The following is a 16,048-nucleotide window of genomic DNA, read 5'->3' as shown; positions in this document are numbered from 1 at the left end:
ATCAGACCTTCAAAGAAGACCTAATTACAATTCTCCTCAAACTATTTCACAAAATAGAAACAGAAGCTACTCTACCCAATTTGTTCTATGAAGCCAGAATTATTGTGATACCTAACCATACAAAGACCCAACAAAGAAAGAGAACTTCAGACCAATTTCCCTTATGACTATAAAAGCAAAAATACTCAATAAAATTCTCAATAGCAAAATCCAAGAACACATCAAACAATCATCGATCATGATCAAGTAGGCTTCATCTCAGGGATGCAGGGATGGTGTGGTATATGAAAATCCATCAATGTAATCCACTATATAAACAAACTCAAAGAAAAAAACCATATGATCATTTGATTAAATGCTGAGAAAGCATCTAACAAAATCCAACACCCATTCATGAGAAAAGTCTTGGAAAGATCAGGAATTCAAGGCCCATACCTAAACATAGAAAAGTAATATACAGCAAACCAGTAGCCAACATCAAACTAAATGGAGACAAACTTGAAGCAATCCCACTAAAATCAGGGACTAGACAAGGTTGCCCACTCTATCCCTGATTATTCAATATATTACTAGAAGTCCTAGCCAGAGGAATTAGACAACAAAAGTAGATCAAATTGGAAAGGAGAGGTCAAAATATCACTATTTGCTGATGATATGATAGTATACTTAAGTGACCCCAAAAATTCCACCAGAGAAATCCTAAACCTGATAAACAACTTCAGTGAAGTAGCTGGATATAAAATTAATTTAAACAAATCAGTGGCCTTTCTCTGCACAAAGGATAAACGGGCTGAGAAAGAAATTAGGGTAACAAGACCCTTCACAATAGTCACAAATAATATAAAATACCTAGGTGTGACTCTAACTAAGCAAGTGAAAGATCTGTATGATAAGAACTTCAAGTCTCTGAAGAAAGAAATCAAAGAAGCTATCAGAAGATGTAAAGATCTCACATGCTCATGGATTGGCAGGATTAATATAGTAAAAATGGCCATCTTGCTGAAATCAATCTACAGATTCAATGCAATCCCCATCAAAATTCCAACACAATTCTTCACAGAGTTAGAAAGGGCAAGTTGCAAATTCATCTGGAATAACAAAAAACCTAGGATAGCAAAAACTATTCTCAACAATAAAAGAACCTCTGGGGGAATCACCATGCCTGACCTCAAGTTGTACTACAGAGCAATTGTGAATAAAAACTGCATGGTACTGGTACAGCAACAGACAGGTAGATCAATGGAATAGAATTGAAGACCTAGAAATGAACCCACACACCTATGGTCACTTGTTCTTTGACAGGAGAGGTAAAACCATCCAGTAGAAAAAAAAGCATTTTCAACAAATGGTGCTGGCACAACAGGCAGTTATCATGTAGAAGAATGCAAATTGATCCATTATTATCTCCTGGTACAAAGCTCAAGTCTAAGTGGATCAAAGAACTCCACATAAAACCAGATACACTGAAACTTACAGAAGAGAAAGTGGGGAAAAGCCTCGAAGATATGGGCACAAGGGAAAATTTCCTAATCACAACAGCAATGGCTTGTGTTGTAAGATCAAGAATGGACAAATGGGACCTCATAAAAATTGCAAAGCTTCTATAAGGCAAAAGATACTGTTAATAAGGAAAAAAAAGGCCACCAACAGATTGGGAAAAGATTTTTACCAATCCTAAATCTGATAGGGAAGTAATATCCAATATATACAAAGAGCTCAAGAAGATGGGCTCCAGAAATTCAAATAACCCCATTAAAAATGGGGTTCAGAGCTAAACAAAGAATTTTCAACTGAGGAATACTGAAGGACTGAGAAGCACCTGAAAAAATGTTCAACATCCTTAATCATCAGGGAAATGCAACTCAAAACAACCCTGAGATTCCACCTCACACCAGTCAGAATGGTTAAGATCAAAAATTCAGGTGTCATCAGATGCTGATGTGGATGGAGAAAGAGGACCACTGTTGGGATTGCAAGCTTGTACAACTACTCTGGAAATCAGTTCCGTGGTTCCTCAGAAAATTGGACATAGTACTACCCAAAGATCCAGCAATACCTCTCCTGGGCATATATCCAGAAGATGTTCCAACAGGTAATAAGAACACATGCTCCACTATGTTCATAGCAGCCTTATTTATAATAGCCAGAAGCTGGAAAGAACCCAGATGTCCCTCAACAGAGGAATGGATACAGAAAATTTGGTACACTTACACAATGGAGTACTACTCAGGTATTAAAAACAATGAATTTATGAAATTCTTGGGCAAATGGATGTATTTGGAGGATATCATCCTGAGTGAGGTAACTCAATCACAAAAGAACACACATGATATGCATGAACTGATAAGTGGATATTAGCCCAGAAACCTAGAATACCCAAGACACAATTTGCAAAACACAAGGAAATCAAGAAGGAGGAAGACCAACATGTAGATACTTCATTCCTCCCTAGAATAGTGAACAAAATACCCATGGAAGGGGTTACAAAAAAAAAGTTTGGAGCTGAGACGAAAGGATGGACCATCCAGAGACTGCCTCACCTGGGAATCCATCCCATAATCTGCCACCAAATGCAGACACTATTGCATATGCCAGAAAGATTTTGCTGAAAGGACCCTGATAGTCTCTTGTAAGGCTATGCCAGTGCCTGCCAAATACAGAAGTGGATGCTCACAGTCACCTATTGGATGGAACACAGGGCCCCCAATGGAGGAGCTGGAGAAAGTACCCAAGGTGCTGAAGGAGTCTGCAACCCGATAGTTGGAACAATATGAACTAACCAGTACCCCCAGAGCTTGTGTCTGTAGCTGCATATGTAACAGAAGTTGGCCTAGTCGGCCATCATTGGGAAGAGAGGCCCCTTGGTATTGCAAACTTTATATGCCCTAGTACAGGGGAATGGAAGGGCCAAGAAGTGGGAGTGGGTGGGTAGGGGAGCGGGGCAGGGGGAGGATATAGGGGACTTTCAGGATAGTATTTGAAATGTAAATGAAAAAAATATCTAATAAAAATGAAAAAAATTAAATAAATAAATAAATAAATAGAAATAAAAATAAAAAAGAAAGGGTAATTTGCAAAGTCATCTAAAATAACAAAAAACCTAGGATAGCAAAAACTATTCTCAACAATAAAAGAACCTCTGGTGGAATCACCATTCCCAACCTCAAGATGTATGTACTAAAAGCAACTGTGATAAAAACAAACAAACAAACTTCATGATAGTGGTACAGCGACAGACAGGTAGATCAAAAGATTCAGAAATCAACCTGTACAACTAAGGTCACTTGATCTTTGACAAAGGAGCTAAAACCATCCAGTGGGAAAAAGAGCATATCCAACCTACAGTGCTGGCTCAACTTGAGGTTAGCATGTAGAAGAATGCAAATTGATCCATTCTTATCTCCTTGTACAAAGTTCAAGTTCAAGTGGATCAAGGACCTCCACATAAAACCAGATACACTGAAACCAACAGAATACAAAGTGGGTAAGAGCCTCAAGCATATGGGCACAGGGAAAAATTTCCTGAACTGAACACTGATAGCTTATGCTCTAAGATCAAAAATTGACAAATGGGATCTCATAAAATTGCAAAGGTTCTGTAAGATGACAGGCACTGTCAATAGGACAAAATGGCAACCAACAGATTAGGAAAAGATCTTTACCACCCCTACATCTGATAGAGGACTAATATCCAATATATACAAAGAACTCAAGAAGTTAGACTCCAGAAAACCAAATAAGCCTATTAAAAATGGGGTAGGCAAATGGATGGAAGTAGAAAATATCATCCTGAGTGAGGTTACCCAACCAAAAAAGAACACACATGGTATGCAATACCTGATTAGTGGATATTAGCCCAGAATCTTGGAATACCCAAGATACAAATCACAAACCACATAAAACTCAAGAAGAAGTAAGATCAAAATGTGGATACTTTGGTCTTTCTTAGAAGGGGGAACAAATTACCCATGGAAGGAGTTACAAAGACAAAATCTGGAGCAGAGACTGAAGATATGACCATCCAGAGGCTGCGCCACCTGGGGACCCATCCCATATACAGTAACCAAACCCAGACACTACTGTGGATGCCAACAAGTACTTGCTAACAGAAGACTGTTATAGCTGTCTCCTGAGAGGCTCTATCTGTGCCTGACAAATACAGAGGTGGATGCTCACAGCCAACCATTGGACTGAACACAAGGTTCCCAATGGAAGAGCTAGAGAGAAGACCCAAGGAGCTGAAGGGATTTTCAGCCCCATATGAACAACAATATGAACTAACCAGTAGCCCCCAGAACTCCCAGGGATTAAACCACCAACCAAAGAGTACACATGGTGGGACTCATGGCTCCAGCTGCATATGGAGCAGAGGAGGTCTTGTCGGTCATCCATGGAAGGAAAGGTCCTTGGTCCTGTGAAGGCTTGATGCCCCAGTGTAGGGAATGCCAGGGCCAGGAAGCAGGAGTGGGTATGTTGGTAAGCAGGGGTGAAGGGGAGGGGGGATAGAGAATTTTTGGAGGGGAAACCTGGAAAGGGGATAACATTTGAAGTGTAAATAAAGTATCTAAAAAAAGAAAAAGAAAAAGAAAAAACAGTCATTAAAAGTCTCCCAACTGCCCCAAAATAGTTTTAATTCAGAATTCTACCAGACTTTTAAAGAAGAGCTAATACCAATACGTTTCAAATTAATACACAAAATAGGGACAGAAGAAGAAACATTACCCAATTGATTATATGAAGCAGGATCACCCTGATAACCCAAACCACTCAATGACCCATCAAAGAAAGAGAATTGAAACTTATTACCCTTATGAACATAGATGCAAAAATAGTAAAATACTTGTAAACTAAACTCAAGAACACATCAAAAACATCATCCACTATGATCAAGTAGGTTTCATCCCAGAGATTCAGGGATGTTTCAGTATACAAAAAACCTAAATGTAATCCACCATATAAATAAACTGAAAGAAAAATAACCTCATGGCCATCTCACTGGATGAAGAAAAGACAATGACAAATATTCACCACCCCTTCATGATAAAAGTCCTGGAGAGATTAGGGATACAATGGACACATTTAAACATAATAAAAGCAGTTTATAGCAACTCCACCGGCAACATCAAATTAAATGGAGACAGAGACATACAAAGCAATTCTAATAAAATCAGGAACAAGGCAAAGCTGTGCACTGTCTCAATATTTCAATATAGTACTTGAAGTTCTAGTTAGAGCAATAAGACAACTGAGGGAGAGACTAGTTGAGACTAGTCCAGGTTAGTTGAGACTGCTAGTCTTTCTGGATCTCTCAGACACTGAGCCACCAATCAGGCAGCATACACCAGCTGATATTTGGCCCCCAACACATATACAGCAGAGGACTGCAGGGTTTGGACTCAGTCAGAGAAGATGCACCTAAACCTCAAGAGACTTAATGTCCCAGGGAGTGGGGAGGTCCGGTGGGATGGGGGTGGGGCATCTTCTTGGAGACAGGGGTGTGGAGGGGGTGTAAGGGATGTGGAACAGTTGGAGAGTGGACCAGGAAGGGGATGAAGTCTGGACTGTAAAAAAAGATTAAAGAATAGTTTTTTTAAATCCACTAACAATAAAAAAAGACAACTGAGAGAGATCAAGGGGATACAAACTGGAAAGGAATAAGTCAAAATATCTTCATTTGCAAATGGTATGATAGTATACAAAAGTGACCCTAAAAATCTCACAGGGGAACTCCTACAGCTTGATAAACAAGTAGCTGTATACAAAATTAATTTACAAAAATCAGTTGCAATTCTATGTACAAATGGCTAATGGATTGTGAAAGATATTATGGAAATAACACCTTTCACAATTGTCTCAAAATATCTTAGGATGAAACCAAGCCAGTGAAAGATTTGCATGATAAATCTTCAAGTCTTTGAATAAAGAAACTGAAATCAATATCAGAAGATGAAAAGATCGACCATTCTTAAGGATAGGTCTAATTAACATAGTAAAAATGGACATCCTACCAAAAGCAATCTACAGATTCAATGCAATCCTCATCAAAATTCCAACACAATTCTTTGCAGACCTTGAAAGGACCATTTGAAGCTTTATATGGGAAGTGGGAGAAGCAGAATAGGTAAAACAATCCTTATCAATAAATTAACTGCTGGAATCCTACCATTCCAACTATTTCAAGTTAGACTATAAAGCTATAGTAATAAAAACAGCATGGTATCAGAATAAAAACTGACATGTCGATCAATGGGATCAAATTGAAGATCCAGACATGAAGCCACACACCTATTGACACCTGGCTTCTTATAAAGGAGCCAGAAATACATATTGAAATAAAGAAAGCATCTTCAACAAATGGTGCTGGTCAAACTAGAAGATGTCAACTAGCATGTAAAAGAATGCAAATATAACATATTTAACCTCCACAAATGGATGGAATGGATCAAAGACCTCAATATAAAACTGGATATACTGAACCCGATAGAAGAGAAATCTGGGAAAAGCCTTGAACTCACTGACATAGGAAAATTTTTCTGAGCAGAAAACCATATGAACAGACAGTAAGACAAGCAATAAATGGGACCTCATGAAACTGAAAATTTTCTATAAGCAAAGGATACCATTATTGGGACAAAGCAACAACCTACAGAATGGGAAAACATTTTTACTAATTCTGCATCCAGTAGAGAACTAATATCCAAAATATATATACAGAACTCAAAAAAACCAATAACCCAATTTAAAAATCTGGAACGTATATAAACAGTGAATTCTCAGTAGACAAAACTCAACTGGCTGAGAAACACTTGAAATGTTCAACAACCTTACATCAGGGAAATGCAAATCATAACTACTGTGAGATTCCATCTTACAGAATCAGAATGGCTGACATCAATAGCATGACAGCTCATATTAGTGAGGATGTGAACTAGGGAATACTCCTTTGCTGAAGGGAGTGCAAACTTGTGCAGCAACTGTGGACATCAACATGTCAGTTACTCTCAAAGATGAAAATCAATATACCTCAAGATCCAGTTATAATCACTCTTGGGTATACCCCAAGGATGTTCTATCCTACAACAAGGACACGTCATTAACCATGTCCACTCCTGCTCTATTCATAATAGGCAGAAATTGTTAACAGCCTAGAATCCCATCAACAGATAAAGAGGTCAGGAAAATATGAACATTTAAACCATGGAACATTATTCAGCTGTTATTTTAAAAATTGTAGAAGAAGAAGAAGAAGAAGAAGAAGAAGAAGAAGAAGAAGAAGAAGAAGAAGAAGGAGAAATAATTCTATGTATATTATAATTTCAAAAAATCAGTACATATTTTAAAAAGAAAACAAACAGGGAACATACTAGAGAGGACATGGGTATGGGTGGCCTCTACACACTGTTGATGGGATGCTTATTGGTTCAGGCACTATAGAAACCAATGTGGAGGGCTACAAAAAATAAAAGTAGCACTGTCATAGGATCTGTCATAGGGTATGGAGACAGAAACCTAAGTCAGCACAGAGACAGCTGCACACCAGTGACCACTGTGGCACTATTCATGAGACCCACATAATAGAAATCAGCCTAAGTGTAAAGCAACATGTTTTTTTTTTAAATGTGACTTTTATCCATCCATTATGTTATTTGGGGAAATAACATAATTGAACTTGAGATTCTGGTAAGTGAAATAGACCAGGATCAGTGTGATATCCAATGTATGATGTATGATTTCTCTCAGCTATAGAATGTGAATGTTGTGAGTACATGTATATGGTGAATGCATGCTTCTTCCTATGAGGGAGTAAATGCAGAGGAAGGCATTAAGTGTCACCTATTGTTCTCCCCCTTATTCTATTCAAACAGGCTCTTGTAGAGCCTAAAGTTCAGTTTCCGACAGGCTGTCTACTAGTGAGCACAAGATTCACCTTTCTCCTTCCCTCAATACGTGGGTTATAGGCAAGCAGGACCTCACCAGCTTTTACATGAGAGCTGTGTATTTGAAACCATATCCTCATGCGTAAACAGCAAACACTCTTCTGCCTGAGCTATCTCCCTAGCTCTAGATATTTTAGGAAGGCATAAAAGGAAAAGAGTTGCTATCTGAAAAACAAGAGATGACCAGGTTTGAAGGGGTTGGGGCAAGAAGAGCAAATGTAATCAAAGCATGCTATACATGTACAAAAATATAATAACAAAAAGTATTATTTTGTATAATTGATATACACTAATAAAATGGGTGGGATGAACTTTCCCAATATAGTTTTTAATATTAAACTTTAAAAAAGAATTAAAGAAAGCAAACTGACAGAGGGAAAGAGGTGAGAAAAGAGGGGGGAAGAAGAGGGGGGAAGGAAGTGACAGGAGAGGAGACAGAAGGGAAGAGTCTATTACCTATCTCAGTATAGGGCTGGACTGTGCCTGCCTCTCTTATAGTGAATTATTAATCTACACTGAGAATGTGAGCTCACTTCGATATACAGTCTCTGCAGAGGAAATCAAGACTATAGAGTGGATTCAAATTCAATATGACTAATGCTCACATAAAGGGGGAATTTTACACCTACATAAAAATACAAGGGGAAGACACAGAAGAGATTCATGGAGAAGGTAACCCATTTCTAACCCAAGCAAAGTCTAGATAGAACAAGCCTCTTGCTCATAGCCCTCATAGGAGCCAGAACCACTAACACTCTCATCATAGAATAGCCTCCAGAACTCTAAAAACTTTCCATTGTCTAAGCGCTCTGTTGTTGTAGTCCCAGAGAACTACTGCACTTATACATAGCTGGCCTTGTAGCATTTTATTACATCCTGTTCCAGTTCCTCCTCCCCAGCTCTCTAGTAACCTTGAAAAGGCTTGAACAGGGTCTGAAAATATAGTGGAGCCAATAACCTGGTAGCCACTAGAGGGAGTAAAGAGCATTCAGATGTCTACAGAGTGTTTTCTCTAAGAGGACTGACATTGGATCTGTCCAATGTCCTCTGTGGATTTCTACTGGATTTTATATATACTACACTGGATTGTATAGTGATTGCAGGAATTACATTATCCAAAAAGAGAAAAAAACTAGCAAATAACATTTGGAACTCTGGAAAATTCTACACATTCCAAAGAGAAAGAACACCAAGTTCATGCATAGGAATGTGAGCATGTATGCGCATCCATGTGAACACTAAATTTTCACCTCTGAATGCAACTGAGGTTTACACAGCTTAAACATAACTGTCACCTCTACACGGAAACTAGAGCTATGCAAAAAGCAGGGAGGGTGGCAGAGACCCACAATAAAGGCTAAAGGACTCACTGGTGACAAATGTTTCAGATTCTAGCTAGTCATTACCCTAAATTAACTGACAGAGACCTTGGCATTAATACGCAAAGAAAAGAAAATTAGCCAAAACACCACCATCCTATCTTAAAAAGGCAAATAGTTGTATTTACAGAAGCACTGTGCTATATTATTTTAAATGTCCTGTTTTCAATTTTAAAAAATACAGATTGAAGAAAAGATTGAAGAAATACACAAGCAAAAAACACAACAGTCACGCAACCTTGAAAAAGAACAAATGTTTGGCTCAACTAAAAAGAATGTTAAATTTGCTATTTTAAGTATGAGCCAAGAAAACCACGCCTCAAATAAAAATATGAGATGCAGTTATTTCAAATAGAGAATATCCATAAAAAGGTTAAGAAGAACCAGAAAAAAAAATCCAAACCAAAGAGTATAACTACTGAACTGAAAACTCCAATCTCAGGATCAGCAGGAGACTACGCAGCAGAGGGCACAGGGGCCTTCGCAAGAAGCCACTGAGGATTATCTGGATTGAGAATACAGGTAAATGAACCATGGCTTGGATAGAAGGGAAATCATCAGAGTCCCGGAAAAAGTAGACAGAAACATTACAGAGAGTGTTTGAAGAAACACTGATTAAATCCTTCCCCAAATTCACAAATATCACAAATCTACAAACTTAAGATAACTGAACTTCAGCAAGGGATAATTCAAGAAGATACACACTAAGATACTTCATGGCCCATCAAAATCTATAAACAAAGGATTCTCTGATTATAATAAAAGCCACAAAGAGAAGTAACTAGTTATATATAAATGATCCTTAACTAATTGTCGATTTTTCTTAGAAGACACGAATAAAATATAAATAAATAAAATATAATATAAATAAAATATAAAATCTGAATAAGCTTAGAAGCAAAGTAAATTACTATGAAAATATATTTTACAAATTCCAGAACCAGATGGATATCCCAGAAAACTGTATCAAATACAGTAAAATTAACAATAATTCTTCACAAAATGTTTAAAAAATTATGAGGAAATATACCAGAGTCTGTTCTGTAGTCACCACCATCCTAATGTTAAAATCCAAAGACTACAAGCCTTTATGAAGATACAGCTCACAATACTAGCAATAAAACCCAACGTCACACAGAAGGTCTAGAGTGGACCAGTGAGATGGCACAGCAGCTCCCACCATGTCTGACAAACTTTATTCAATTTATGAGACCCACAGAGTTGAAAGGAGAGGAGCAACTCCTTTAATTTGTCCTCTGCCCTCCACACAAAGGTGGTGGGTGGCTTTCATGCACACCCCACCACATCCTCCAAACATATGAATAATAAAATGTTTTTTTAAAGGAAAGAACTATGATCAACAAAGAGTTAAACATTATGATCAACAATCAATATAAAGCATCATAGCAATAAAATAAACAAAACCAAATGATCATTTCCACAGATGTACAAAGACAATCTGACAAAAATCCAACACCCTTCTCAGCAAAAATATTCAACACGCAGGAACAGAAGGAATCTTCTTCACTCTGATTAAGAGCATCTTTAAGAATAGTTAGCATTATGCTGAATATTCAAAGCCTGAGATGCTCTCTCAAACCCTAAGACAGAGGCAACACTAGGTGATTTGCTATATTCAGCATTCAAGAAGAAGCTGTAAATGAAGCAACTGCATGAAAAAGAAATTGCATTCATATTGGAAACAAAGACATGCAGCTATTTCCAAGTGTCAGCTAATAAAATTTGCAATGACAAGGATTGCTATCAATGTAAAAGTATTAACTGCATGTCTAAAACCAGCAAAAAACAATCTAAAACCTAGCTACATTAAATTCTTTCACTTAAAATAGCATTAAAATGAAATAAATAATAAACAATGTAACTACAAACTTATATTCTGAAAATTGTAGTTTGTATCAACTTGAAGAGAAATTAGGCTGAAACAAATGTAAAGCTACTTAACGGTCACTCAAGGAAAGGACACCTATTTTACAACCCAGTGTTGCAACAGATACTGATTACGGGATTAATGTGGAATTGCAAGAACCCACAATAGCAACAACAATTTCAAAGAGAACAAAGTTGGAGGCTTCTCATTTAAGTACTTAATGACTCAATATAAAGTAACATAATCAAAATAGCAAGGGGTTGGCATAAGAAGCAGAATATGCAGACCAACAGAGCAGAATGGAGAGTCCATCCGCTAAGCCCACAACCATGGCTAACTGTTTTTCAGTAACAGTGACAAGACAGACTTCAAGAGAGAGAATCATTACTTCAACATGAGGTAATACACTAAAGAATGAGGCTTAGCTCTAGCATTTATCAAAAGCAAAAGTTAACTCAGAATGGGTCAAAATGACTCTTAAAAGGAAACAGAATAAACTGAGAGTATCAAAGTTTAAACTGTATTTTTCAAAAGACAGAGTAAAATATACAGCTGGGTAGTAACGGCTCATGACTTTAATCCCAGCACTTGGGAGGGGGACAGAGACCAGCCTGGTCTACAGAGCTAGTCCAAAGACAGTCAAGGCTACACAGAGAAATGCCGTCTCAAAAAAAAAAAAAAAGAGAGAGAGAGAGAGAGAGAGAGAGAGAGAGAGAGAGGAGAAGAGAAGAGAGGAAATATTAATTCACAGCATGGAAGAAAATATTTCTAAGTCATATGATAAGCTTCTAACAGCCAGGATACATAAAGAACTCTACAACTCAACCAAAACAACAAAAAGTAAGACGTAGATATGGTCTCAAATAGGCATTCCTACAGAAAGAAAGATACCCACATGTTCTACAGACATCTGAGAAGAGGCAGCTCACTGGTCTTTAGCAGCATACAACTCAAAACCACAGAAGGTATCATTTCACACACAACTAGGACGCTTGTAACAAAATAATAAAATAAAATAAAATAAAATAAAATAAAATAAAATAAAATAAACCAGATGGTCAGTAACAGGTGTCAGTGTGAATATTAGGAAGGCTGGACCTCCATCTACTGCTGGTATGAAGAGAAACAACACATGACTGATACGTTAGCCATAAATGACTCTCCCAAGACAGACTTAAGAGAAGTAAAAACATTCACATACATAGGAACATTATTCAGATATAAAAAGAAATGAAGTACTTAGAAGACGACAACAGTGTCGTACAAACACCATACAATGTGTGGCTTTAACTAAGCCAAGAACAGCAGATATCAATCTGAAGGTATCAGCAAGCCAGGGCCCCGAGAGTATCAAAGGAGGGCCAGGAGTACTTGCTTCATGAGCAGAGGCACTTCATCACAACATCATGATAATGATGATGATGATGATGCGGAATTAGTAAGTTCTGAGAGTTGTCAGCCTCATCAACTAAAAAAACAATTAAAGGTGTTTTGTGGCAAGTAAGTTAAAGCAATAAAAATTCAAAAAAAGTTGCAGCTGATGTGCCTCATGAAAGGATATATATATATATATATATATATATATATATATATATATATATCTGAAAGGATACATCCAAAATCTTTATTATTATTCTAGCATATTTAAGATGCCCACATTTTATCCCCTAGTGAGTAGTACATACATTACAAGTAAAAGCACTACTAGAAACCTCAGATAACTTTTAGAAATAACTTTTCTTTGCACACAGAATTACCCTTGGATGACTCCAGCTCTACAAAAAACAAACCCATTTAATCCAGCTGTGCAGAAGGAGAGTCACTGAGGAACATGGCGCTTTTCAGCAGGACTGTCACCCTGTAAGCAGATGCTAGTAACTTCCAATTACTCAAAAGCTAGTTATGAGTACCAGGAAAATGTGTTGATCCCACTATTTTCAGTGAATCTTGAGTCAAGTGAATACTTCTTGGCAGTCGAGCCAAATGTCCAACTATGAAAAACAAAAAGAAAACAAGGGATCAACGTTTGTCTTGTAAACCTTCCCAAGTATTAAAATAAGGGTATAGTTTATCTTGACTCCATTTCAGGAAGTATGAATCAGTGTCCTATGATATGTTACCTACTGCTCTGCATAGTCCTTAAAGAATTCCATATAGTTGTGGCTTACCCCTCATAAATCTTAGCCCCGCCTCTCTGTGCTGACTTACAATAGTCTCCCACCTTACAGGACCCATATCACAAACCCCTCCTCCCTGAGACTTTCTGCATGACCTCATTAACTGACTGTCATGGAAGACTTCAATGGATGCTGGAATACCATTATTCATCCACATACATCACTTTCCTTGGTCCAAACTCCACTGATAGAAGCATCGGTGTTTAAGTCAAGAATCCTTTGCAAGCACTACACCTATAACATGAAAACTATGAAGACAATGATTTTGAAAAACTTCCTGATAGTCTTCACTCATTGTTGAATGAGCATTTATGATAGTGTGATGTTGTGAACAGAAGAGGTGGAGAATGCAATACAATGACCATAAAGTGTTAATTCCAAATAGCCTCAATAGCAGCAGGTAAAGAGGAGAGACTATGGCATTAAAGGCCGCAGTGGAGTTTAAATGCAAATTCGGCCACAGGAAAGTTACTTTAAACTACAAGTCTAAGGGTTTTCATCTGCAAAATGAGACTGACAATTCCAGCCTTATAGAATTATCATCGGAGATATGAAGTGCTATGTAATTATCAGCCTTTACTAGTCACAGTTTACATGCTAAGATACTAAATAAAAGCTTATCCTGTTTTTGATAGACCTTATCAAAAAAGGTAAGTCAGGCAATATTTTTAAACAAAACCACAAATTTTTATTACCACGTATGAGGCCAAGAGCCACACTCAACTCCATCTTTTTCAGGCAGACTAATTAGACAATTTATTCTCACAGGACTCTTTGTGCCCATCACTTGAACTTTAGTATTATAAAGAGTGATCTTCATCTCCCTCTCCCCATCCTAGCTTCCTTTCTGTACCTGTGATAAACACCACGCCCCAAATCAACCTGGGAGGAGAGAATTTACTTCACCTTGCAGGGTACTTTTTTTCCTTTTTTTTTTGTTTTGTTTTATTATTACATTTTTAATTAGGTATTTTCTTCATTTACATTTCAAATGCTATCCCAAAAGTTCCCCCATACCCTCCCACCACCACTTCCCTACCCACCCACTCCCACTTCTTGGCCCTGGTGTTCCCCTGTACTGAGGCATATAAAGTTTGCAAGACCAAGGGGCCTCTCTTCCCAATCCAGGAAAGCAAAGGCATCCAGGACTCAAACCCAGACTTGGAGGCAGCAGGCTAAGAGGAAGCACGGAGGAATAGTGCTTACTGACTAGCTTCCTCTGGCTTGCTCAGCCTGCTTTCTTACGTTGCCTGGGACCACCTGCCCAGGGATGACACCACCTCCCAGAGGACTGGCCCCTCCCACATCAAAAGCAATTAAGAAAAATACCCCCACAGACGGCTCATACGTCAATCTGATAGTCAAATTTTCAATTGGGGTTTCCTATTCCCAGGTAACTACAGATTGTGTCAAGTTAAAAAAAAAAAAAAACTAGTAAGCATGCCCCATTTCTTTCCTTTAACCACAATATCCCTTTCTTCACACTTCTTCTACATCTGTATCCTTGGTTACTTTATAGTTCTCTTATTTGAATAAACTTTAACTCTGACAAATGTACCTTTAGTACATTTAGGATCTATGGGACACAGATTATTGTTAGTAAGTCTACAATGTCAACATAGAGGGAGAAGGAGAGGGAGAGGGAGAGGGAGAGGGAGAGGGAGAGGGAGAGGGAGAGGGAGAGGGAGAGGGAGAGGGAGAGGGAGAGGGAGAGGGAGAGGGAGAGGGAGAGGGAGAGGGAGAGGGAGAGGGAGAGGGAGAGGGAGCAACCAAACCTTTCTAGCTAAAAAGCAAATCGAGTAAGCGCTCATTTCTTTCTCCAATATATAGAAACTAGGATACGTTTCCAACTACACCCTGCATTTTACATCCAGAACCAACAGAGGGCGCTGCACTATCAAGGATGGTCTAAAAGCTCACTAGGTCCACAGCACAGATTCAATACTATACAGAGCTATATAGACTCGCTCTGAAACACACGGCTGGCAAAGACCCACGAACTGAAGTTTTATTAAGGCACTTTTAAAGCTTGGATAATCTCTTGGAGCAGGGCCTCCTTCACGAGCCCACAGAGGTATTTTCTATGCAAATGTAGTTTTCAAGATTCCTACACAAAACTAGGCTCACTGGGGCTGTCCCTGCCAGAGAGGGTGTCCTTGTGTAGTCGGAGTCACGTGACACCGGGCCAACGCAATTCTCGTGAGGAGCCGCGGCAGCCAGAGCTCCCGCCATGAGGTGCCGAGCCTCACCTGCAGGGGGCGCCCGCAGCAAGGCGCAGAGCAGGACGGCGGCCAGCGACAGCGGCGAGAGCACGGAGCCCGAGGCCCCGGCCCGCCGCCGGCCCCGCGGAGCCCGGCCCGGGGCCAAGGCCTCCATCCACACGCCGCCGACGGCCGAACCTCGGCGCAGAAGGTCGTTACCTGGCGCGCGCCCACCCGCCGCCGGAAGTTGGCAGACGGCAGGCCGGAAGGACGGACCGACGGACGCGCCACTTCCGCTCGGGTGATGTGCGGGAGGTGTGCTAGCTTGGGACCCAGCTTGGATACACATGGAAGGCAAGAGGTCGATCCCCTAGGGGCTCCCTTGACTTCGAGGCCCCCGCACCACTAAGGAAACCCTCCAGAACCTGGCTGGTCGGAGATTCCAAAGCGAGAAGAATCTTGTGTC

General features: G+C 39.2%; 1 protein-coding gene across 3 annotated transcripts in view; it reads right to left on the bottom strand.

Annotated features, from left to right (window-relative positions):
- Nucleotides 1-15,931, bottom strand: part of Zpbp (zona pellucida binding protein) — a 155,874-nt gene extending 139,943 nt beyond the window's left edge. For 2 of the 3 annotated variants that reach the window (XM_021177972.3, XM_085829110.1), the window contains exons 1-2: nucleotides 15,631-15,931; nucleotides 13,115-13,195 (exon numbers count right to left, since the gene is read on the bottom strand). In XM_021177972.3, the coding sequence (XP_021033631.1) occupies nucleotides 13,115-13,195; nucleotides 15,631-15,931 (382 nt within the window). The remainder of the gene's footprint in view (nucleotides 1-13,114; nucleotides 13,196-15,630) is intronic. The other variant, XM_021177973.3, reaches the window with a different exon arrangement.
- Nucleotides 15,932-16,048: the final 117 nt, after the last annotated feature.

Source organism: Mus caroli, unplaced genomic scaffold (genome assembly GCF_978045245.1).
Source record: "Mus caroli unplaced genomic scaffold, Mus_caroli_1 scaffold_13, whole genome shotgun sequence".
Classification (NCBI taxonomy): domain Eukaryota; kingdom Metazoa; phylum Chordata; class Mammalia; order Rodentia; family Muridae; genus Mus; species Mus caroli.
The sequence above is the reverse complement of the archived record's forward strand: the minus strand, read 5'-3'. Positions and strand labels throughout refer to the sequence as shown.